Genomic DNA, 26,609 nt, shown 5'->3' with positions numbered 1-26,609 from the left:
CTGGATATTTTATATAAAGGGAGTCATACAATATGTACCTTTTTGTGTTTGGCTTCTTTGGTGCACTTCAAGTTCATCCATGTTGTATTATGTATCAGTATTTCATTTCTTTTCATTGCCAAATAATATTTCACTGTATGAATATTCCACATTTTATGAATTCATTAGTTCATAGAATTTGGTTTGTTTCCACTTTTTGGTTATTATGAATAATGCTGCTATGAAGATGCTTGTACAATTTTTTGTGGACGTATGTTTTTAATTCTCTTGGTAAATATCTAGGAATAGAATTGTTAGGTCATACAGTAACTTTGCTTGGCATTTTGAGGAACTGCCAAACTGTTTCCCAAAGTGGCTGCAGCATTTTACATACCAGCAATGTATGAAGGTTCATGGTCTCCACATCTTTGTCAACACTTGCTATTATTTCTCTTTTTGATTATCGCCATCCTAGCGTGTGAGAAGTAGCATCTCATTGTGGTTTTGATTTGCATTTCTCTAATGGAAAACATGAACATCTTTTCATGTGGTTATTGGCCATTTGCATATCTTCCTTGGAAAAATGTCTATTCAGATGCTTTGCCCACTTTTTAATTGTGTTATGTTTTTATTCAGTTGCGAGAATTCTTTATATATTCTGAATACAAGTCTCCTTATCAGAAATAGGATTTGCAAGTATTTCTCCCATTTTTGGGTTGTCCTTTCACTTTCTTGATCATACCAATTATAACAAAAAAGTTTTTAATTTCGATGAAGTTCAATTTATCTATTTTTTTTGTTTTTTTTGTTACCTGTGCTTTTGGCATTCTGTATAAGCAAAGATTTACTTTTATGTAAACTTCTGTGAGTTTTATAGTTTTAGCTCTTACATGTAAATCTGTGATCCATTTTGAGTTAAATTTTGTTTATTGTGGCAGGAAGGAGTCTAATTTCATTCTTTCGCATGTGAATATCCAGTTGTCACAACACCATTTGTTGAAAAGGCAATTTTTTCTCTATTGAATTGTTTTGGCATCCTTGTTGGAAAAAGAGAGAAAGAAAGAAAGAAAGAAAGAAAGAAAGAAAGAAAGAAAGAAAGAAAGAAAGAAAGAAAGAAAGAAAGAAAGAAAGAAAGAAAGAAAGAAAGAAAGAAAGAAAGAAAGAAAGAGAATCAATCAGCTGTAAATATAAGGGTTTATTTCTGGACTGTCAATTCTACTCCATTGATCTACATGTTTATCCTCATGCCAGTACTACATTGTCTTGATTAGTGTAGCTTTGTAGTAAGTGTTGAAATAGGAAAATGTGAGTTCTTCAACTTTGTTCTTCTTTTCCAAGATAGTTTTGGTTATTCTGGGTCCCTTACATTTCCACACATTGCTTTTATACTCAGAGGGGAAAAGTTCTTTTAGAAAGGAGAAAAAGGAAGACAGATGTTGCTGAAGGAACGATGAAATCCACTTTGTGTTTTCTGTGTGGTACTATGCAGTGCACCTTTCTCTTGGGCAGGGGAATTTTTCTCTCCTAAATTTTGTCCTGGTCATAGATTTTTTTTTTCTCCCCACTGTTGATGAACAATGTGCGGGGTATTGATTTAGTCAAGGCCTCATTTCCTGCTTTGAATCACTTGGCTGGGTTAGGGGTTCTTTCCATAAAGGGGCTCCCACAACACCCTAATTTTGGGTTTACTCCTAGCAAAGTATTACCACACTATTGTTGTCGACTCTATACCGTTTTCATTGTAATCTCATCAGCAAATCACTATTGAGTATGTATTTCTGCATATTCATTTTGAGTATACAAATATATGTATTTATTCATTTGTAAAATATATACACTTATTATAATATATATGAATACATAAATAAAATGAAAATTTTAGAGAATGACCTAAAAATGATTAGAAATAGTTTTCCCACACCTCAGTGGCTTTTATCTGTCTGGAGACTGGCCTCTTGGATCTTTCTTATTTACCTCCTTGTGTTCCCAACACCAGCCAAGGGCTGGGTACCTAGCAGCTCAATGTCTGCTGCTCAAAAGAAAAATTTCAGATATTCTGCTATTTTTATTGAAGCACATCACCTCTATTCCTAAATTTTGCACCCTTGTCATAAAGGTTCTGCATCTATCATCTGCTAGGGTCACTTTATGAAGAGGCCGTGGGCTCATCTCTCCTTGTTTTCTCTTTTACCTTTGATCACACCTATCTGACTTACTTCCTCGGAAAACAGCATTTCTATAACCCTTAACTACACTCTTCATTTCAAACTGCATGGTCAGGCAGGGTCCTAGGTGCTAGGACCCTAACGAATAGAAAGCACGCTCTCTAATCTGGATGTATCATGGGAGGATGGCGACAAAGGGCAAGGGAGTTCTTGGGGGTGGGAGTCAGAGTGGGCTTCAAGAAGCTGGCTTTTGAAGGGCCAGTGGTAGTGCCCTTGGCCGCATTTGAACCCGGGACCTTTCAGTCCGCGGGGCCCACTTTCTAAGCACTGAGCCAAACCGGCTGGGGCCTTTCCCTGTGTCTTCCAGGAGACCCTTACTTATACCTTCAACGGAAAATCAGTGCACTCCCGGGGAATCCCGGGGCTAGGAATGCGCTATTTCCGGGCTCCTTTGAGGCCTGCGGCCACAGGAAGATACTGAGGTGCATTTCTGCACAGGTTTTATCAAGCCAGAGCTTGGCTGAAGGCTTCATCCCACCCCCGTCCCAATTAAATCAAACCACACACACAGATGGAGGTTCAGACACATCCTGACAGAAAGCCTCCCCCGGGACATCAGGAACCCCGAACCTGCGGCCAAAAGCGTGTCGAGGCGGGGCAGCCATGCAAATCACACCCTTTCCCGGGGAAGGAGGGGGCAGGATGACCTCGGCGCCCCGGGGTAGGGATTCCTGCGCCGGCGCGGGCGCGGGCGGGGCGGGGCGGGGCGGCTTCGCGGCGCCGGTGGGCGGGGCCTCCCCGCAGGATTGTGTCGGCGACGGCGCTGGGCCCCGCCCCTAGAGAAAGGAGGGCGGGGTGCGGAGAGCGCGCGAGCAGGGCCGGAGCGGGCCTGGGAGTCCGCGAAGCCGAACTCAGCGAGAGGAGCGCCTGGGCGGCGGCGGCGCGCGTGATGGCTCCAGCCGGGGACCGTGAGGGCTACTGGGGCCGCACGACTTCCACCCTGGACTGGTGCGAGGAGAACTACGCGGTGACCTGGTACATCGCCGAGTTCTGTGAGTGCGAGTGCCGGCCCCGGGCTCCGGCCTGAGGGTGGCCGGAGGGAGAGAGGGCGCCGGGCTGAGGGGGGGATTCCGTGTGAGGAAGGGTGAGGGCGGACCTGGCGGCCCGGGAGGCAGCAGGCCGGGCCGCGGCGGGTGGAGTGGGGTTCCTGGCCGGGGGGTAGGAATGGGAAGGCTACAGCTAAAGGGACCAGATAGGGATCCAGGGTGTCGCCGAGGAGTGCTGGGGGCTGGACGGGTTGGGGGAGGGGGGCGACACCTGCTCCTACGGTTGCTGCCACCACGGTGAGGGCACAGGTGAAGGGAACAGATCTTCGTTTAATCTCCCCTCCCCCACACGTGAAAACGCTAAGGTCTTTGCTTTCCTCTTTCTCTGTTAATATTAGACCTCGTCGGTCACCTCCAGGAAACAGTTTTCTAGTCTCAGATCTCCACCCCCTACCTTCCATTCCTTCCCACCTCTGGGATATCTGTGAGTACAGAGATCGTCTACTCTGAGTACAACTGTTCAACTATCTCCTTGCACCAGAAGTATAAGGCAGAGCACCTAGTTAGTCTGTACCTTCCTGCTGGTGCCAGGCGCCAAGAGCACAAGGGACCCAGTCCTTTCTACTCTGCCTCCCCTCCGACTGCCTAAGGATTAGGGGTCATCTGAGGACACTACTTCCACTGATTGCACTTTCTGAGGACTTGGGGGAAGGATCCTCCTTCAGCTGCTACCCCTGACATGCACCACTGGCCCCTTCTGGCTTTTTTCTTGTCTGTGTGTGTGTGTGTGTGTGTGTGTTTCCCCAGATGATTATTCCTGCCAGGCTAGGAGAGTACCCGAAAAATCTGCCACTAATATTTCTGTTGTTTGCTTTGGTCATGTTTTGAGAGCACACTGTTTGATACTTCTTCAGGCACCTGCTTCTGGCGAGGTACAGAGAGTATTTTTTGGCTATTCCTTCTTTCCATTTGATTCTCTTTCCCAGGACATGAAACAAACTCTTTTTAGCTAACCTTCCCATTGTTGGGTCCTTCTCCCAGGCGTGTGTGTTTGGCTTGTGGAAAAGAGGCAAAGTTTCATGCCAGCTGATTTTACTTAATTCTGTTCCCAGTAATTGGCTAAGTTAAGAGAAAGAAGGAAAACAAAACTCCTGCTTCAGTTTTCAGGACTTTAGTACCATTCCCTTTATATTATGATTTAAGCTGAGATTTTTCCTGAACTACTGGTTTAAATTAATATTTTTTACATAAGAGTGAAAGAATATGGGCAAAGGGTTCGTTTGCAGTGTAATTACTTGGCAGTCTAAATGTTGGCAAAGGAAGTGCCGATTTGTTAGATCATGTTGGCAAGTCCATATGTGGTCCAGAGGAGGTCTGTGAGGGAAGGGACTTAAAACCATGCTTTCTGAACTCGAAATGGAAGAGAAACTCAAGGGTTTTCAAATGTTGGATGAGCTGTCATAGAGCATTAAACTTTCTGTATTTCCCTATAATGTGGAATTAGCGTCTATGAGTGGAAACTAACTGTAAGGGGAGATTTTGCTTCAACATAGGCAGCTTTACAAAGATAGGATCTTGGAATGGGTTGACTTGTAAGGTAGAGGGATTTCTGTCACTGAAAGTATTAAAACAGACATTGCTAAACTAACTCACATGAATATTTTAGGTGGAATTAATTGTTAGCGGAGAAAAAGAGTTGGCTTTTGTTGGCCTTTAGATGCTTTCCGTCTTTAGAGGTAATACTGACTCTTAGTTTAGAACCAAGAATTAGAATCAAAAGAGAAAAGTGACAGTTAAGTCATGTGAGCTGTCAGAGAGCAAGATACTACTGTTCTGGCAGATAGCTCTGAGAAATGGGAAATGGCTTTAGTTCTTAATGTCTTCAGAAGAGGAAACTGTGAGCAGACTGTAGAGAGGGTTTTGACATAGGAATTAGGGGTTGCAAGAAGAGAATGAGTGAATGTTGGCTGTCCTTTGCACATGGACCTTGGGAGAAAAAATGATCTGGAGGAAGTTGAGGTAAAGTGTCTTTACCCAGCGAGTGGTGGGTATCTATCGTATCTTGGAGTAAGAGAATTTGATCTTTGAAAAATATGCTGACTAATAATGGTGTTTTTAAAACAAATGCAACTTTATCATTCCAATATTTACATTAATGATAGAAATATTAAGGATAATAATGGTGATAATAGTTATATCTAAGTGCCTCCTATGTACCACACTTTCCTGAGCACTTCATATATCTTATCTCTTTTGATCTTTGCTATAATTCTCAAAAGAAGGTACTATTATCCTCATTTCACAGAATAGGAATTTGAGCTCTAAGAAGTAACTTATCTAAGGTTGCAGAAGTGGTGTAGAGGTAGTATTCAAGTTGAGGTCTGACTCAAGAGCTACTATACCATTTTGCTTCTATCACATTCATTGTTTTGCCCCTACATGCAAGGGATGAAGACAGGCATGAAATAGTGTACTGTCACAAAGGACAAACTGAGCAACTGTTTAAGAAGCCTATCTTTCAGCATTGGGGTGTGTATATTTTGGATAACTTAAAGATAAGTTTGGGGAATTGCATGTTCAGATATGGCAACAGTTCTCAGTCAAAAGCTATCTTCTTAACATCAGCCAAGTTCAATTCAAATTTCTTTTTTGTTTGAGCAGATTATAAGGACCAGGGGAAAAGGGTATAAGGTTTCCCTTTAGTTGTGAAATAATAAGCACCTTGATGTGCCAAAAGTTATAGGTACAGGTAGTCTTCACTTTGCAACGTAGTGTGGGGCAACATAAATGACCGTGCCTGTTAAAACTGGCAATGTGATCTTAATAGGAAATTTACGATTGCTCTGTGACCTTTAAAAATGTTGTCAAACATTGTAAATTCTTTTGTTGTTGTTGTTGATTGTAAATATATAGAGAAATGAAAAAGATAGTAAAACTAATATTTATTTAGTACACTGTAGTTAAAAACATTAAAAACATTCAGAATTAAAATGTTTTATTTATTTTTTGTAAAAGAATTTATGAAGGAGTTTGGACAGTGCCTGCCCTCTTGTCTAATAACTTGTGATATGGAATGAGCGTTTTTTCTATGCCTTGGTGAATTGTCATATGCCTCTAAATTTGGATCACCTTCCAACATTTTATTCTTTGCACTTTCCATATTATGAAATTTCTCTGAGAATTCCTTTAATACAAAGTTTTTTTGCTGGCATCACTTCTTCTAGTCCATCTTCATGCTTTTGTCACAAGCACTTTCTTCATTTGTGTCAATAAGCTTCCCTTCATTAAGTTCTTCTGGCTATGTATCCGGAGTCTCTCAAATGGCAGGAGGGTCAACATTATTGTGGTCAGATATTTCTTCTATCACTCCATTTATGAATGATTGGAATTTCACTTCTAACATTCACTTTTTGTTTCTTTGTTGGCCTATTCCCTCTTTTGGTTATTCATTTTTGTAAAATGTCACATACATTCATCACCAGTAGACAAGGAGGCAACTCAGCTACACGCTTTGCTATATGTATAAGAACTGAATAACAGATGTGCAGTGACTGATCACTAACAGATTTTGCCCTGATGTTTTATCCATAGTTAGCAATGTAGACAGAGATATATTCTTCTCTCAGCACTTTGAAAATAGTATTCGAATGTGTCCTGGCTTTTATTGTTGCTGATGAGAAGCCCCCAACAGCCTCATTGTTGTTCCTTTGTAGCTTATTTTGTTAAATCCACCAACAGAATTTGAAAGAAGTGAGTTGGTTAATCACTGATGGTGATGTGCTTTTATTATTTACATAGTGATTTGTGAACTGAAGAGCTAGAAGCAAAATTTGTAGTACTATATTTAATTACTCTCAGTTAATATGCTGTAGTAACTGAAATTTGAATTGTGTTGTTGGGGGGATTGGTATTGACCAAACTGTGGTAACTGAAATTTGTGCATTTTAGAACCTTGCAAAGTGAAGACTGCTTATGTATTTCTAATCCTCAGAACATTCCTAGTAGGTGATGTTATTCCCATTTTTTAGATGAGGACATAGAGTTAGAGAAGTTAAGTAACCCTCTCAGCATCATACAGCTATTAAGTGGCAGAAATAATATTCAAATATAGGTCTGACAGCTCTTTCTACCAATACATACTGTGTACAGGAAGTGGACTTTCAGGTGCTGTTGGTTTCATGGAAGAAATATTACCTAAGGGGAAGTGGACATGAATTCTATGCTTTATTTATAGCCTTTGAGGAGAATTGTCTAGTGAAAAAATTTTCAGAATGTTTTGTTTATTCAGCAAGTACTTGTTGAACACTTTTGTCACTGACTCAGAATACAAAACTATGCGAAGGCTGTATCTCTATTCAAGGTAGCTAACAGGCCAGTAGGGATATGAACAAATAAGTTCAAATAGGCATTTCCTACTTTCAAGGGAAATGCATTACTAAAAATATATTTGAAAGAAGAATGTCCAAGAATTGACATATTATGAAGGAGGGGTTATTTATCAGAAAGCTAAAACATATTTTAAAGTTTCTAATTATGGGTTTTATAGGGACTATAAAAGCTAGGTAGGTGCTGCCCCTTCTTGCAGGTTTGTTGCCCCTCTTCCCATCCTATTCACAGGAATTGGGCAGAAGAAAAGTAGGGTAACGCTCACTTGTTAGATCTTAATTATGGGATTCATTTAGATGGCAAAGGTATCTTTTCTTTCCTTGCCACTGCAGCACAAGACCAGAGAGGCTTTAACTGGCTGCCTCTGCTATACACATAAGCCATTCAAGGCACCTAGCTACTTGTAGTTCATTGCTGCCTTTCTTTTTCTTCCTTTTTTTCAGGCACTTTTCCATTATCTTCCCTGTAGCCTTAAGTGAGTGAGCATATGCCAGGCTTCTTTTGGCCCTGGGGTCCAATGGGCTGGCACAGGAGAGACATCTTTTCACCTTCAGGAAGACACTCTTTTTCCCGAGGGTTATTGATAAGCAAGCAGCACTGCCTCTGACTTATAGCTCAAAAGCAGCATAAGTCAACTGAAGGAAGAAGGCCAAATGAAGGGCCAAATTCAGTGCACAAAAGGGTTTAGATTTAATGTATACAAGTCAAAGACTGCCAGTTTCAGGTGCTGTGATGGACATATGTATGTGGTACATTGAAATTCAAGGAAAGGGTGCTTATTAAAAACTTAAAGCATAAAAGCTTTACAGTATTAGTGCTGGAAGAATTACCATACCAGCTGTTTATTTATTTATTTTTTTATGGAAAAATACACACAGAATTTACTATCTTAACCATTTTTAAGTGTACAGTTCAGTAGTGTTAAGTACATTCACATTGTCATGCAACCAGTCTCTAGAACTCTTTTCATCTTGCAAAACTGAAACTCTACACCCATTAAACAACTCCCCATTCCCTTCTCACCCTCAGACCCTGGCAATCACTCTTCTACTTTCTATCTCTGACTACTCTAGGTATCTCATGTAAGTGAATTATACAGTATTTGTCTTTTTGTGACTGGCTTATTTCACTTAGCATAATGTTTTTGTGGTTCATCCATGTTGTAGCATATGTTACATTTTCCTTCTTTTTAAAGACTGCATAATTTTCCATTGTATTATATATATATGTGTATGTATACACACACACAGCTCACATTTTTGCTTATCCATCTCTGTTGATGGACACATGGGTTGCTTCCACTTCTTTGCTATTGTGAATAGAGCTGCCATGACAGGGGTGTACAGATATCTCTTTGAGGCCCAAAAGTGTAGTTACTGGATCATATGGTAACATAGCAGCTGTTTTAACCTTTTCATTAGAAAGAAGCCCTTTACTATTTTCTATCTTGGAACCCATGAATTTATTATTCTTACATAAATTGTAATTTATTATTATTTCTACATAAATTATAATTATTAATGTATTTACCCCCATTTTAATTAATCAAAGGACATGTAACTGTCAGAGGAGATCTAGTTACTGTTATCACACTATATTGATCTATATAAGATGCATTCACTGATTACTTTAATGTATTGATATAACTGATATAAGCAAAGCAGAACTACATATATCTTCATTGCATCCTTATTGTGGATAAATGTGATTTTTGAAATATTGAAAAAAACCAATAGAAATAACAATAGCCAACACTGTGGGGCACTTAATGTGCAAAGTTCTATGTAGGTATTATTTCAAAAGAACCTTTATTATGATTCTTATAACAACCCTTTTAAGTTAGATTCTGTTAGTAGTCCTGTTTTATAGATGTGGAAATTTAGGACACAGAGATGTTAAATAATTTGTGCAAAGTTTTCCACTTTGCAAGAGGCAAAGCAAGGATTTAAATTCACACAGTCTGACTCCAGAGCTCATTCTCTTTCTTCTCTCTTTTTTACTATTCAAATTAGCTTTGTTAGGTATAATTTACTTATAATAAAATGCATCCATTTTAAGCGTATAGTTGGCAAAGTTTTGACAGGTGTCTACATCTGTGCAACCATCCCAGTCAAGATGTAGACTGTTTCCATCACCCTGAAAAAGTTACCTAGCAGAGCACTCATTTGTAACTATATGGTATACTGCTTGATCTCCGAGGTAGGTACTAATTCTAATTTTGCCATTGAAGACATTGACGTTTAGGAAGGTTAAGTAACTTCCTCTAGGTCACACACTATTAAGTTGCAGAGCCTACGTGACCCAAGGGCCATTTGATTCCAAAGCTATACTCTTAACCTACCATACTATCTTCTCTCCCTCTATTACCTCTTTTTCAGACCCCAATGGGTGCAGAGACCTCAAGTTGGGAATAGTGGTCTAATTTCATTCAAAGCTAATTTGAAAAGTAAAAAAGAGGGACGAAAGAGAATGTGCCCTGGAGTCAGATTGTGTGAATTCAAATCCTTGTTTGAGAATTGAAGTGATTTGCCCAAGATTATGTTGCAAATTAGTGGTGAAACCTAGACCAGAATCCACATTCAGTAGTTTTTCAGTTTGGGAAATGGTTGAGCTGAGGAGGATGTCAAATGTTGTTGATATTATATTGTTAATGAGTTATGAGATCATAGGACTGACTCAGAACAAAAAGAGCTCCTAATGAACTTTTTTTAATGGTGAAAATCCCTAACATTTATAGAATGCTTTGCAGCAGTGGCTCTCAGACTTTAATGTGCTTGTGATTTACCTAGAGATCTTGTTAAAATACATATTCTGATTCAGTAGGTCTGGACTGTGGCTTTAGATTCTGCATTTCTTATCAGCTCTCAGATGATTCCAGTGCTGCTGATTTGGAGACTATACTTGGAGAAGCAAGGCTTTCCAGTTCAAAAAGCACTTGTAATTCTTTTTTTCTTGTAAGGTGTAGTAGATGTTATCCCTGTTTGTATGTAAGGAAACCAAATTCAAAAGGATAATGACTTGTTCAGAATCACAGGGATGGTACTGGAACCTAGGTTTCTAACTTTGAAAACCAAGTTAAATGTTCCTTCTCCCCCCCCCCCCATCCCCTACCCCAGCAACAGGCTGAAAACACTGCATGTGAAAATTTGAAAATGCTTGTCCTTTATAATGAGCAAAATTAGAACTTAAAATGGAACTAACTACTTTTTAAAAATTTTTGTTTATTAATTTTGGGGGGGAGAGAAAGAGAGATTGATTTGTTGTCCCACTTATTTATGCATTTATTGGTTGATTCTTATATGTGCCTGGGGATCAAACCCACAACCTTGGTGTACTGGGACGATGCTATACCCAACTGAGCTACACTGCCAGGGTGAACTAACTACTTTTTCATTTCAGAAAGTTTTCATTCACTTATTGTTGTTGTTAATCCTCATCCAAGGATAGTTTTTCCATTGATTTTGAGAGAGAAACATCGCCGTGAGAGAGACGACAGTTGCCTCCTGCATGCGCCCCCACTGGGGCAGGGAATCAAACCTGCAAACCGGCATGTGCCCTTGACTGGGAATCAAACCCGAGACCCTTCAGTGCTCCAGCTGATGCTCTAACTACTGAGCAAAACTGGCCAGGGTTCACCTTTTAGACTTAAGTCTATAGTTTATTAACTAGAATTTAGTAATACTTGAAGGCTAAGTACATTTTGAAGTCTAATCTTGACTTAGCATTTACCTAGGTCATCCAAGATATTAACTAGGAAGAATTGTCATTTGGTAGCACATGTTGTAAGAAATTATTGATTTAAAATTTTTTATTTCTTTTATTATTATTACTATTTTTTTTTTGTTAATCCTTACCCGAGGATATTTTTCCATTGATTTTTAGAGGGATGGGGGGAGAGAGAAACATCCAGGTGAGAGACACATTGATTGGTTGCCTCCTGCACACTCCCCAACTGGGGCCGGGGATAGAACCTGCAACCCAGGTACATGCCCTTGACCAGGAATCGAACCCAAGACCCTTCACTGTGCAGGCCAGCACTCTAACCACTGAGCCACACCAGCCAGGGCGATTTTAAAAAATAAAATAGTAACTGGTGTGTGGGTAAATAAGGAAACAAATACCTCATGGTAATTTGGGGAACTTTACTGAGCTCTGTCTCCAGAGCCCACAACCATAGATTCTCCTCACACAGCTCCATTCCACTCTGCCCTCCCTCTGCTGGAGCCCAAGGAGGGGTGGCTGCACACAAAACTTTGTGTGCTGGCTCTTTAAGAGGGTGCTGCATTTCCAGCCATTTCTCCCAGGCAGACAGAAACTAAACTGCTTTTCACAGCCAGATGTTGTGTGGGTACCTTTTTCAGTTCTGGTGCTCTTGGCTGGGGAGCCCAGCCTAGGGTTTGCGCCCCAGAGTCCTCAGAGGGAATCGCCACAGCTGAGATATCCCTCTGAACCTTCAGCTGCTGCCTGTGGGAGCCCAGCCAGCCTTCTCACTACTCTGTACTTCCTACCAGTCTCCGTGCAGTCTCCACTTTTCCTCCTTGGTTATGAGGGTGCTCTCCAGCTCATCTTCAGTTGTAGTTGATTATTCAGGATGGTTTTTCTATATTTTAGTTGTAATTCCAGTTTGGTCTTGGGGGAGTGTCAGTGTAGCTTCCACTCAGTCTGCCACCACCTTTAAGCCAATAAAATAGCTTTATAGTAGGTCTCAAAGTCAACTACTATAAGTCCTCCAACTTGGTTCTTTTTAAAGATTGTTTTGGATATTCTAGGTTTTATGCATTTCCATATTTTAGAATCACCTTGTCAATTGTGGTTCTAAAAGATGTGCACAGATCCTTTGCTACTCCTCTGTTCCAGACTTGGAACTTAACTTTTATCTGCCCCTTGATTATGGGACTAATTTAGTAACTTGCTTCTAATAAAATAAAAGTAATGGGGTGAGACTTCAGATACTAGGTTATAAAGGCATGGCTGTTTCTCTCTCGGCTTATTTCTTGCATCGCTCATTCTGGGGTAAGCCAGCTCTATTGTCATGAAGAGAGATTTATGGGGTGAGAAACTGAGGTCTCCAGCAAACAACCAGGTGAGTTAGCCATCTTGGAAGTGTATTCTCCAACCCCATTCAGGCCTTCAGATAACTTTAGACCTGGATTCATAAAAGATCCTGAGTCTGAACCGCTTTCATATTTCTGACTCTCAGAAACTATGTGAGATAATAAATGCTTGATTTTTTTTTTAAACTGCTAAGTTTTGGGGTAATTTCTTAGATAAAATAGATACCTAATAAATACATCAATTTTTATTTTTAAAGAGCCTATTGGAACTATGATTGGAATTGTATTATATCTATCAGTTTGGGGAGAACAAACATCTTAAAAATATGAGTCTTACAATCCACCATAGTAAATTTCTCTATTTATTTAGGTTTCCTTTAATTTCTCTCAGTTTTATAGTTTTCACTGTAGAGGTCTTAAACATCTTGTTAAATTTATTTCTAAGTATTTTATGATTTTTGATGCTCTTATAAATTGTATTAAATTTTTTTTTCCTTTATTGTTCTTCTATCTTCTAGCTTACTGAATTCACCTATTAGGTTTTTTTATTGTTACTAAGTAAACAATCATGTAATCTGTGTATAGAAAGTTTCCCATTTTCCTTTCTGATCTTTATGTATTTTATTTTTTTCTTGACTTATTGCACTGGCTAGTTCCTTTCAGTACAATGTTGAGTAGAAGTGGTATGAGTGGAAATCCTTGCCTTTTCTTGATCAGAGGGGAAAAACATTCAACATTTCATTGTTAAGTATGATGTTAGCTGTAGGTTTTTTGTAGATAGCCTTTGATTGACAAAATTCTTTTCCTAACTTGCTGATTTTTATCATGACTGGGTATTGAATTTTGTCAAATGTTATTGTGTATCATTGAAGTGATCATGTTATTTTGTCCATTCTACTTATATGATGAAATGACTGATTTTTTAAAATGTTGAACCAACTTTACTTCCCTATATATATATGTTTGATTTGCCAATATTTTGTTAAGGATTTTTGCATCTTTGTTCATGAGAGATTGAGAGATTCTGGTCTATAATTTTATTTTTCATTAGGTTTCTTGCTTTGTGTTTATAAGTTGTATTTTCAAGGACTTTGTTCATTTCACTTAGTTGTTGAATTTATTCACAAAATTATTTCTGATCTTTTCTTATTGCTCTTTTGGTGTCTATAGAATCTGCTTTGATTCCTGATATTGGTAGTTTGTGTATTCTCTCTTTTTTGTTGATTAATCATCCTAATGGCTTTGAATAGCTTTGAATATCATCATCATTGTGGTTCTTTTGGGGTTATAAAGTAACTCTGGAGAAGCTACTTTTTTTTTCGTGAAAAAAACCTACAAGTGGTTTTATGGAATCAGGATTTAACCCTCCCACTGCCACTCACCCACTTCCTAACCCCCCCTCCCCGCCGCATCCCTCACACAAGGGCTCTTATCTATAATTTCAGTTACCCCTATTCAACCTCAATCTTTTAGAGGCCCAGCTTAAATATTATTTGCTCCTGATTCTTCAGGAGCAAGATAGACTTGCTCCTTCCTCAGGGCTCCCTCAACTCTTCCTATGTAATGTTTTATACTCTTATTTGTTTATGTCATTGCTTTTCCCCTAGATTTAGAGTTTTTCAGAGCTCTCTCGACCTTTGAATCATCTTGTACCAGCAGTGCTTGACACACAGTAGGAATTCAATAAATGCAGGGTGGACAAAAGTGAGTTTATTGTTGTAGTACAAATAAATAATACAATAATAAATAATAATACAAGAATAAACTTTTATGTACTCACAACTGTAAAACTACTTTTACCACCCTTGTATTTATTGAATGATTGGATGAATATTTGTACATTACTTTTTCAACTTATTTAAAATTTTTTTGACATATAACTGCACATATTTAAAGCGTACAATTTGATAAATTTTGACAGATATACTCCTGTGAAACCATCACCACAATTAAGATATTGACCATATTCATTACCCCTAAAAGTTTTCTTCTGCACCTTTGTTTCATATATTTTGTCCATTTTGGTTGTTTCCAGTAGGAGAGTAAATCTGGTCTTCGTTACTTTACCTTGAGTGGAAGTGTGATGTGTATTACTTAAAATCCTGTCATTTATACAGCCCACCTTGCTTGTTAATGCCCTTTGTTAGAATGGTTTTCCTTAATTATATGGTAAGCATGCTGTGTAGGTATCTTTATTAAATTGCTCTACCAGCTGTGAGATTGGTACAAAGCTATTATGTATAGTCAGTAAATGGTTTGCTTCTTTAAGAGCTTGGACTAAACTTTACTAATTCAAAAAATGACCTGAAGTTTAAGTTATATATTGAATTTTTGCTTTAAAATCTATTGTTTCTTTTGGCCCTGGCCAGTGGCTCAGTTGGTTGGAGTGCTGGCCTATATACCAAAAAGGTTGTGGGTTCGATTTCCAGTCAGGTCACTTTTGGGAGGCAACTGATTGATGTTTCTCACATTGATGTTTCTCTCTCTCTCTCTCTCTGTCTCTCCCCCTCCCTCTCTCTCTCTCCCCCCCATCACTCCCTCTCTCTCTGCCCCCCTCTCTCCCCCTCCCCTGTCACTCTCTCTCTCTCTTCCCCCCCTTCCTCGCTCAAATCAATAAAAACATATCCTCAGTTGAGGATTAAGAGCTGCTGTTTTCTTTGCCTGGAATATTTTTTCCCAGGCTTTTAGCTTCACCTATAATGGGCCCTTATGTTTTAGGTGTTTATCTTGTAAATAGCAGAGAGTTGTTTCTGTTACTTTTAAAATTCAGTCTTATTCTGTCTTCCTACTACATTAACTGTGATTATTGATACATTTTTATTTATTTCCACCCTTTTTAATGCTTTTTATTTATCCTACATTTATAAGAAATTTTCTTCCCTATATTTCTTGCCTTCTGTTGACATTGATGTTTTCTTTTCTTCTTTTCTCCTCTCTACTGGTTTGAAAGCCACTAAGTTTATTCTAGTTCTATTCTTTTAGTGGTTACTTAGAATTTTTCAAAAGACATATTTGACTTAAAGTCCAAATTTATCTCTTCTCTCCTTTTAGACAATCAAAGAACCTACTTTAACATTGAACATGCTCCTCCTAACTTACATGCAATTGTTGTGCAGTATTTAGTTCTACCTTGTATTAGTCTTCTTTGCTGCATAACAAATTACCACAAATTTAGTGGCTTCAGTTAACACACATTTATAATCTCACACGTCCTATAGATTAGGATGTGGGCCTGGCTTAGCTGAGTTCTTTGCTTAGGGTCTTACAAGGTGACAATCAAGGTGTTAGCTGGAGCTGTGGTGTCACATGAAGTTTGAATAGGGCAGCCTCTAGCTGAATTCAATTCCCTGTGGTTGTAGGACTAAAGCTTCAGTTTCTTGCTGGCTTTTGGATGGAGCTACCCTTAACTCCAAGAGTCTACTTTCAGTTCCTTTCCACATGGGACTTCCAAAATAGGCAACCCATAGTGTGGTAGCTTGCTTCTTCAAAGCCAGCAAGGAGTGAGAACTAAATACTGCACATATACATATATATATATCTTGTCACCTTTCTGTATTCTGTTGGTTAGAAGCAAGTCACAGGTTCTGCCTACACACAAGGGGAGGGAGTTACGCAAATGTGTGGCTACTAGGAAGCGAGTCTCAGGGGGACCATTTTAGAATATGCTTGCCATGCATATTGAGTTTAGACTTCCAAGTGAAGTAATTAATTGTCTTTATTCATTTTATAAATTTTTACTGTGTCAATATGGAACAGCTTTTTGTTGTTTCTCTCTGCTAGTGGATGGTTACTTTCCTATTTCACTTAGCTACTGAGTAGGTAGTCCCTCAAGCATCTCAGCTTTATGTAGATAATCTCAGATCCAATTCCCATTCTAGCATGGAAGGCCTCATCTATTCTTGCGTTAGCATTGAAACTCAACCTCCTGTCGCATCCTCACAGGCAATTCACTGCCCTATCTCTTTCCTGCTTTAGGACAGTTAACCCAGCTACCATATTGATTTTAAATTTTCTCCCCTTTGGGAATTACCTTTAGTCTTTTGGGAACTCAGCTGTGCATTTAAAAACATATTCATTAAATTTTATCCAGCTTATCTGGGTATTTCTGATCAGAGGATTTTTGGATAGAACTAAATACTTCACAACAATAGCATATAAATTAGGAGCATATTCAAATATGCTCAATAACTATTCTTTACTTTCTTTTAGCTAAGGACTTACATATTTCAAAACTGGAAATACTGTTTGCTATATACATATGTAAATATGTGTACTTACAGATATATAAAATAAGAACTGGAAATAATCAGTGTCAGCACACATGGGATTTAGTGTATGAAGACTTTCACAGTCTAGCCCTTGATGACTTTTCTGAGGTAATCTCTTGCCTTTCTAAACATTTGCACTTTATACTTCAGCAGTATAACTCAGCTTTTATTCCTTCAACACAGAATGCAGCTTCATAGTCCTATGTGTTTGCATACATTATCCTTTCTGGCTGGAATGTCCTGCTTTATCCATCTTATCTCTTTCTATGTGGTTAATTCAGCCTTTTTTTTTTTTCCTTCTAAATTTACTTTTTAGTACTTTTAATTAATATATTTTTCGTTTCTAAAGTTTCCGTTGTTTTTTTTTAAATCTGCCTGATAATTTTCAATAATTTTTTCTTCCTTGGTTATTTTTTATTCCTTTCTTTTATTACTTTAAACATATCAAACATACTTATTTAATATTCTGTATCCATTAATTTCAGTATCTTTCATCATTGCTTGTCTGTCTTTGTTGCTTGTTGTTTTACTGATTCTTCCTTTATGGCTGCATGTTTTCCCATGTGTTCTTGTGATTTTTGACCATGAGTTTATTTTTCTGGAGCCTTGGGAAATCTTTGAGACCATGTTTGATTGCAAAGTCTGTGAGGGCAGGAACTGTAGAGTCTTGTTTATTGCTGTATCCCAATGTTTGTTACAGTGCTTGGTAAGTACATGAGGCTTTCGATAAATACTTCCTGAATGAATTATGTATATATACTTCATACTGTATTGTAATTACTTATATGCATGTCTATATTCTTCAGTATATTGATACTGCCTCAAGTTAAAAAGCTTTTTAGCTTTTCCTCTGTATCCACAACACTTAGCACAGTGTATAATATAAATAAAGTTCTCAGTAAATGTTTGTTAAACCAGTGAGGAATTACTTTGCATATTCTACCTATTGTAATCTATAGAATAAAAAAGATTTCTTTTTGCTTGGTTGTCATTCTGAAGCCATTTTTATAAAATGGAGAATACTAAATAAATGATGAATCAATTCAGATAACCAGTAGTGTGTCTTGGTCATGATCCATTAAAGCAGAACACTTTTCCAGACTGAACTCCAAAACCAGAACTTTAGTTCTATTGTTACTGAAGGTAATCATATCATCAACTATTCAAGTATTCACTGACTACAAAGTATTCAACTAACAGATATTTACTAAATACCTATTGTGTGTATACTACTTTGCAAAGTCATATGTTGGATTTTTCCCCCGATAGATTATGTTCCACCTAGGGTATACACTTAAATATGTGAAAAGGTAAATAACAAAAGATAAGTGGTTCATTACAGCAGTGAAGGAATTGTCTTTAGACAGTATCATTTCTTTAATCATATGGATGACAAATGAATAAATTCTATAGAGGTTTAGATGAGTTAGTATAGTTGCCAGAATTATATGGTTTGCTTGCCTTTTAAGAATTATTAGTATAGACCAAACACTCATGATTAAGTCTCTTTTGTCCCTTTCTTCTCTTTTTCTTTTTCTTTTTGCATGATGTGGTAGGAGGCACACAGTTTGTTGGTAAAGAGAATTGACATGAGATTAAGTCTAGATATTCCCACTTAGGAGCTATATGACATTGGGCAAGTTTCTTAATCTTGCTGTGCCTCAGTTTCCTGAGATGTAAAATAAGAATGATAAACCCACCTCACAAAGTGATTTTTTATATTAAAAGAGATTATGTAAATAAAGTCACTAGCATGGTTTAAGGCATATAAACCTCAATAGATGTTAGTATTCTTCTGGTTTCTTTTTTATTATTTAATTCGTGTAATTTTTTTCACCTCCATTCTTTTTATTATTTTAAATTTTTATTGAATATATTGGGGTGACATTGTTTAATAACTTATAGTATAGTTGCCAGAATTATGTGGTTTGCTTGCCTCTTTAAGAATTATTAGTATACGCCCGGCCGGGTGTGGCTCAGCGGTTGAGCGTCGACCTAGGATCCAGGCGATCGGGGTTCGATTCCCTGTCAGGGCACACGCCCGGGTTGCGGACTTGATCAATGACTCTCTCATCATTGATGTTTCTATCTCTCTCTCCCCTCCTATCCTCTCTCTGAAATCAATAAAGATATATTTAAATTTAAAAAAAAAGAATTATTAGTATAGACCAAACACTTGGTCACTAATTATCAGAGAAATGCAAATTAAAAGCACAATGAGATATGATCTCGATGCCTATAAGAATGGCTATCATCAATATGTCAACAAACAAAAAGTGTTGGTGAAGATGAGGAGAAAAGGAAACCTTATTCTTTAAGGGTACAATTCTATAATACATCATCTGTATATTGTATTATGTGTTCAACACCCCAAGTCAAGTCTCCTTCTATCGCCATTTTTCTACCCTTTGCCCTCTCCTCCCTCTCCCTGTCCCTCTGGTCATCACTATACTGTTGTTTGTCTTTGAGGTTTTTGGGGAGTTTTTGCTTAATCCCTTAACCTTTTTCACCCAGCCCCCCACTTCCCTCCCCTCTGACAGCTGTCAGTCTGTTCTGTGTATCTATGAGTCTGTTTCTGTTTTGTTTGTTAGTTTATTTTGTCCATTAGATTCCACATATAAGTGAAATCATATGGTATTTGTCTTTCTCTGACTGGCTTATTTCACTTAGCATAATATTCTCCAGGTCCATTCATGCTGTTGCAAAAGGTAAGATTACCTTTTTTTTGCAGCCGAGTAGTATTCCATTGTGTAAATGTACCACAGCTTTTTTATCCATTCATCTACTGATGGCTACTTGGGCTGCTTCTCTGTCTTGACTATTGTAAATAATGCTGCAGTGAACATAGGGGTGCATATGTTCTTTCGAATCAGTGTTTTGGGTTTCTTCAAATATATTCCCAGAAGTGGAATCACTAGGTCATAAGGCAGTTCCATTTTTAATTTTTTGAGTAAACTCCATGCTGTTTTCCACAGTGGCTGCACCAATCTGCATTCCCACCAACAGCGCATAAGGTTTCCTTTTCCCTCATCTTCACCAACACTTTTTGTTGGTTGAGATATTGATGATAGCCATTCTTACAGGCATCGAGGTCATACCTCATTGTGCTTTTAATTTGCATTTCTCTGACAATTAGTGACGTTGAGCATCTTTTCATATATCTATTGGCCATCTGTATGTCCTGTTTGGAGAAGTGTCTATTCAGGTCCTTTGCCCATTTTTTAATTGGATTTTTTTTGGTGTTGAGTTGTATAAGTTCTTTATAAATTTTAGTCCTGTCTTAGATGTACCATTAACAAATATGTTCTCCCATTCAGTGGATTGTCTTCATTTTGTTGATGGTTTCCTTTGCTATGCAAGAGCTTTTTAGTTTGATGTAGTCCCATTTGATTAGTTTTTCTTTTGTTTCTCTTGCCCAAAAAGGCATATCAGAAAAAATATTGCTATGAGAAATGTTTGAGATTATACTACCTATGTTTTCTTCTAGGATTTTTATGGTTTCGAGTCTTACATTTTCATTTTGAGTTTATTCTTGTGTATGGTGTAAGAAGTTTGGATATTTGAAAAGACTCACAAGTCTCCATAAGAGCATTATTCATCTGAGGCTTTTATTTAAAGGAAAAGGGTATGGTACCACAAAAGAAAGAGACGGCAAGCATTGAGAATGTGGGGGACATCAAGGGAAAACTCCCTAGGATTCTAATTCACACCAGGTCCACTTCATCTCTGGATTGAACCACCAAGATCTGTGTGATAAATCTTGGGTTTAGGAGAGCCTAAGGCAGAATTTCCCAGTGAGGTATTCTTATGTTGCTCTGGACATGTAGTCAGGCCAAGCTGACTAACCAGTTTTATCTGGTGAAAACCATGAGAATTTTAAACAGCATATCATAAATCCAACTGACCTTGTCTTGCCCGAGAGCCAGATATCCAGATGTCCCTAGAAATAAGGATAGAGCTTTCTCAGATCAGCTGTAAATTGACTCTCTCCTACACAATTATGTTTGAAGCATCTATTGTGCACAAGGTATATGCTATGCTTTTGGAATACCAAGAGGAGTAAAACATCATCCTAGACTACTAGAGAGATCGGAGATAAGTGAGGAAAAAAATAGAAAATCAACAAAGTGGTAGTATTGGTATTTAGAGGAGTAAGCAACTACTCTGTAAAGATAACTGGGTGACTTCTTCCCTATTTATTTAAAGCTTCACTGAGGAAGTAACAGTTTAGATGGTGTTAAATAATAGAATTTTGTCAGTGACCAAGTAGGCATTCAATTAATATTTGATAAATTTAATTATCAGACACCTAAAATAGGGAACGGTATGTTCAAATTTATAGATAATAAAATACGAAGTTTTTCTGGGGAATGGATAATGTAATGTGGTTGTGCATAGTATGCATGGTGGTAATGGAAAGGTGATTTAGGGACAGATTATTAAAGCTCTTATGTGATATCTTAGTGAGTCTCAATTTTATCCTATAGATAATAGGATATCCTGTAAACCTGTTTTAGACAATTTGGGTTTGGAACCCCTTATACTCAAAACTTAATTGAGGACTTCAAAGAGTTTTTGTTTATGTAGGTTGTATCTATCGGTATTTGCCATATTAGAAATAAACATATCCACTCACTTCTTCAACCATGCTGCTTTGAGTTGGCTCTGTGCATGCATCATGGTTCAGGGGTCTGCCAGAGACTTGGGCAGAGTTCATAAAGAGAATTTAGGGACTCCCCTTCCCATCTGTTTGTCCTCTCACTTTTAGATGACAGTGGTTGGGCTCCTCCACTCCCTGGTTCCTCAAGCCAAAAAGATTTTATCTCTGGAGGTTAGCTGCACCATTATAACTGAGGCTTGCCTTTAGGCCTCGCAAAACTGGAAAATTCACTCCTTATCAGTCCCTTTTTTGCAAAGGGATTTTGCTTTTAAATACTTGAATTCTTGAAACATCTTTTACACATATACTATCCATTGGATCCTTACTATCGTACTAAAGCCCAAGATTCTGGAGCTACATCTGGGGTTTTCAGGAAGTGTTAGCCTTTCTTTTTATCCCTCCATACCATGGTTAAAGGTCATAAAAAGACTAATGGAATCTCCCCTTCAGGCTTTCTCACCGCTGTCCCCCTATGTGTAAATCTTTGAGACAGAGGTGTGTTATGGTAACTTAGCTAAAGGAGACTCCTCTACCTCCATCCCCCTAATTCTGGCTTTTTCTGAATAGAAAAAAGGGACTCTGTTGTAGACTACTCTGCTCTCCTGTTAGCAAACATTCTGCCTTCATGACCCCTTTCTACTCTTAAAAATTGAGAACCCCCAAAGGCTTTTATTTATGTGTTTTATCTATTGGTATTTACCATATTAGAAATTAAAGCTGAGAAAAAGAGTTAAATATTTGTTTTAACTCATTTAAAATAATCTATTACATGTTAACATAAACAATATAATTTTATGGAAAATAACCAAAACAAACAATTTAATGATAAGAGTGGCATTGTTTACATTTTGGAGGTCCCTTTAATGTCTGGCTTAATAGAAATCATCTGGATGCGCACATCTGCTTCTGCATGTAATCTGTTGTAATATATTGGTTTGATTGAAATGTATAAAGAAAATCAGGCTTTACACAGTCATGTAGTTGGAAAAGAGAGAATTATTTTAGTAATCACCTTTTCAGAAAATTGTTGATGTTCTTCTTTGATAGTATACCAAAAATTTACAAGTCACAGTCTTAGGATTAATTGAAATGTGGAATCTGAGACCATTATCATTGAACTTTTTGTACTACATTACATTAAAATCTATTGGTCTGTCTTGCACTTTGAATGGATTTTTATCCATACATGATTTTATAGTATCATGCATCAACCTTGTGGAAAATATTGGTTCACTGTTGAAGCAGACCTCTAGATGTTGACATATTTTCTTTATATAATATCAAAAGATCACATTTATTAATATAGCACCTCTGATTTCATCAATTTTTAAGAATTGGGAAGCTGTCAAACTCACAGTGGTAGATGCAGGTTTTTAAGAATTTTAATTTTTGCTCAGAATCTTGAATTTTATTATTGGTAAAAATATTGTCAGTTCTTATTCTTAAAGCGGAAGTCTCACTTTACTCATTTTCAGGAAAATGTCTTCCAGATGCCCAAAATGAATAATCAGTTCTTTTAAGTAAAAATGGCATTTCATGGAAAAAACAGCTAATTGAGGTCACAACTCAAAAGAGTCACACAGATGCTTTTCTTTGAAACAACCGTCATACTTCAATATAAAGAAGTTATTTGTGAAAATTTGTTTCATTACAGAGAATATTAAAATGATGTGCACTTGAGTCGAGATTTAATACAATTTATAATTTTTATTTTCATCAAAATAAAAGGCACTGTTAAAAGACTTTAAAATAAAATACTTTATCAAAGACAGTGTTAGTTGGCTTTTTAAAAAAACTGTGAATGTTTGGTGGTGGGGAAGAACACAATGACTATCGTGTAGTTTGGTGCTACTGCCCTGATTTGTGCAAAGGTGCCAGCAATTGTACCCACCATTGGTTTTGTGCCACCAGTGCAAATGTCAATGCAGTGACTAAGGTAAATAACTCTTAGTATTACAAAAATAGTTTTGAACTCAAGGACGCCTGAAAGGGTCCACATACCACAGTTTGAGAACTGTTGCTCTAACCTACTAAAAAAGATTTGTTTACTTGCGCACAGTATTTAACATTCAACAATTAGATCTGATGAAATTCCTTATGCTCTAGGCAGCCACGAAGATTTAAATTCTGAGAGCTCATGCCAAGATTTCAAGGAAGAACCACTGACTTTGTTAGTTAAAGAATATACAGATTTCCAGGGGAAATTAGTTCATTTTGTGGCCTTTTAGGTAATATTCAAAACAATAGTATTAATATAGCAGCTAATATTTGTTGGTACTTACTATGTGCCAGCCATCATTATTATTTAATGATAATGAAAAATCTGTGTAGGGAATATTTATGATGATGGCCCTGCACATTTAAAGTTATTCCCTCCTTCTATGTAAAGAAAGCAGGGTAACTCTCTTGACATTTCTGACATTTTATTAGTTTTCAACTCAATAATAGTTGCTTATTTGCATATTTTTGGTTGCCTTTTGCATAACCAATTGGGAATTCATCATAGAAAACTCTCTTAAATTAGTCAACTTCTTGCTTTCACTTCCCTCTCTCTTATCTCACAGCTATCTTAGTAGTGTCCTGATTTTCCCCTTCTACCATATCCAGTCTACTAGGCTTATCTTAAAGTTATTTTTCTTTTTTGTTTTGTTTTAAATTAATCCTCACCCAAGGATATGCTCCCATTGATTGGGGAGAGAGAGAGAGAGAGGGAGGGAGAGGTGTGAGGGAGAAACATCGACTGGCTGCTTCCTGTACAGATTCCCAATGGGGATCGAACCTACAACCTGGCATGTGCCCTGACAGGAATCTAACCTGGGACTCTGTGGTGCACAGAATGCTCCAACCAACTGAGCCACACAGGCAAGGGCAAAGTTACTTGTGTTTTATTATTCCCCTGCCTCATTTGCTCTCCATTTGCTTCCTGGGGTGGAATTCATACTTTTTAGTTTGGTAGGGAGATCACAGACATGTTATCTATGTTTATCTTACTTTCAGTTTATCTTAGTAGCTTTATCTCCTGAGACAACTTGCTCTCTAGTCATGTTACTTCATGGTTTTCTAGGCATGCTATGTTCTTTCTTGCTTTTCCATATGTCAGTATTATCTCTGCCCTGAATACTGTTCTCTGTACTTGTGTAAGTCCTAGTCACACTTAAGGCATACTCAAATATTTTCTCTTCTGTGAAATTTTTATCAGTTATACTAAGCCTACGGTTAATTAGTTGATACCATTTTCTGTAAACCTCCATTATGGTAAGTTGTATTTTTTAAAAATTAATGTTATATTTATATAGGTTTCCCTTGTGAAAACAACTTTTCTCATTTTTCTTATTAGAAAGTAATTACTTTCCTATTGTAGAACATTTTGAATCATTCAGCAGATATTGACTGATTACTTTCAGTATGCCAGGCAAAATACTAAGCTTGGGATAAACAAAGGTAAAATCTTCTTGGAGCTCATAGTTTAGATTTGCGGAAGTACTTAAACAAATAATTCAACTCTTCAAAAGTTTGTGAAGAAAAAATATAGAAAATACAAAGAAGCAGAAATGAAAAATACCAATAATCACTCTCTTCAGCATTACATTATAAAATGAAATTGGTAAAAATGGGACCCAGCCCAAGGAGGTCCATGAGGCACAATTAAACGGCACAAATAGGTGGCTTAGATTCCATGGTACCAGCTCTTACTGTATCACCACTTCATCTTTAACCCACCCCTGCAGCCTTATGGGAAGTTTCTTATGATCAGTTAATTATTTGCTATATATCCTCTGGACTGTTCTCTTTCTATATTTATATATATATGTGTGTATATACACACACACATATATACATATAAGTACATATATATTTATACATATATATTTTAAATAAAATATTATGCATAATGTAATATTTTGTGACCTGATTTTCTTAATATGCATTATGTGATATTTTGTGACCTTATTTTCTTACTTAATATAATGAACACTTCCATGTCTTTAAAAAGTGATTTAGAAGATAAACTTAAAAAAATTCTATGTAAGAGCTTACCTATATATATATTATATATCTTACATTTATCTTTCAAGAGTAAAACAATATCTATTGACGGTCCCTCATGTAAAATGATACATTTAGCATGCATTATTCTTTTACTTTTCACTTTACTTTTTATCATACAAGTCAAGGTAAGAGCCTGCAACACGGCAGTGATAGTGAGGATGAATGTTAGAGAATTCTGCTCCAGTGAGCATTCCCATCCCTTGTCCATTGACCTTCTTCCTGTGATAGCTCAGTATCCTTTTCCATCACTTCCCTCTTTTCCTTTTCTTCTCCCCAGCTAGGAAGACTCTTCTGTGTGCATATAAGGCACAAAGCAAGACACTTATATAAATATACATAAAGAAGGATGTTCACTGAAATACTGTTTAATAGAAAAATATAGGAAACAACCTAGAATGCCCATTGGTATGGTAATAAATAAATATAATTTGATATATTCCTATGAGAGCAGTTGAAAGGAATGAACTAGACTATCTATGTGATAGATCTCTCAATTAAAATTTTTATTAATAAAAACTATTTGAAGATACCCCAGTCAGGTGACTCAGTTGATTGGGGCGTCGTCCTGTACACCAAAAAGGTCTCTAGTTCGATTACCAGTCAGGGCACATACCTAGACTGTGGGTTTGATCCCTGGTCGGGGTGTGTATGAAAGGCAACCAACTGATATTTCTCTCTCACATTGATGTTTCTCTCTCTCCCTTCCTCTCTCTCTAAAATCAGTAATCATATCCTTGGGTAAAAAAACAAACATTACTTGAAAAATGATATACAGAGTTATACTATTAAAATAAAAAAAACACAGCAAAGCAAAACTTTATGTTTATGGACACATATATGTAAAATAATTTTAAAATGAATTACAATGATTGACACCGAATTACACTAGCCATTACCTCTGGAAATGTGTGAAGGGGAATTGGACTGGAGAGATGGGTGACCTTGACTTTATCTGTAATAATTTATTTCCTTTATTAAAATAAAAGGCTTTACACAGGCAT

At 37.3% G+C, this 26,609-nt stretch overlaps 1 protein-coding gene across 1 annotated transcript in view; it reads left to right on the top strand.

The window, feature by feature from the left end:
* Positions 1–3,082: 3,082 nt before the first annotated feature.
* The window catches only part of ACER3 (alkaline ceramidase 3), an 87,114-nt gene continuing 63,587 nt past the window's right edge, over positions 3,083–26,609 (top strand). Inside the window, exon 1 of the mRNA XM_016196361.2 lies at positions 3,083–3,196. Coding sequence (XP_016051847.1) covers positions 3,094–3,196 — 103 coding nt within the window. The 5' untranslated portion in view covers positions 3,083–3,093. The remainder of the gene's footprint in view (positions 3,197–26,609) is intronic.

Source organism: Miniopterus natalensis, chromosome 11 (genome assembly GCF_054644295.1).
Source record: "Miniopterus natalensis isolate mMinNat1 chromosome 11, mMinNat1.hap1, whole genome shotgun sequence".
In the NCBI taxonomy this organism is placed as follows: domain Eukaryota; kingdom Metazoa; phylum Chordata; class Mammalia; order Chiroptera; family Miniopteridae; genus Miniopterus; species Miniopterus natalensis.
This window is presented reverse-complemented; position numbering and strand designations above follow the sequence as displayed.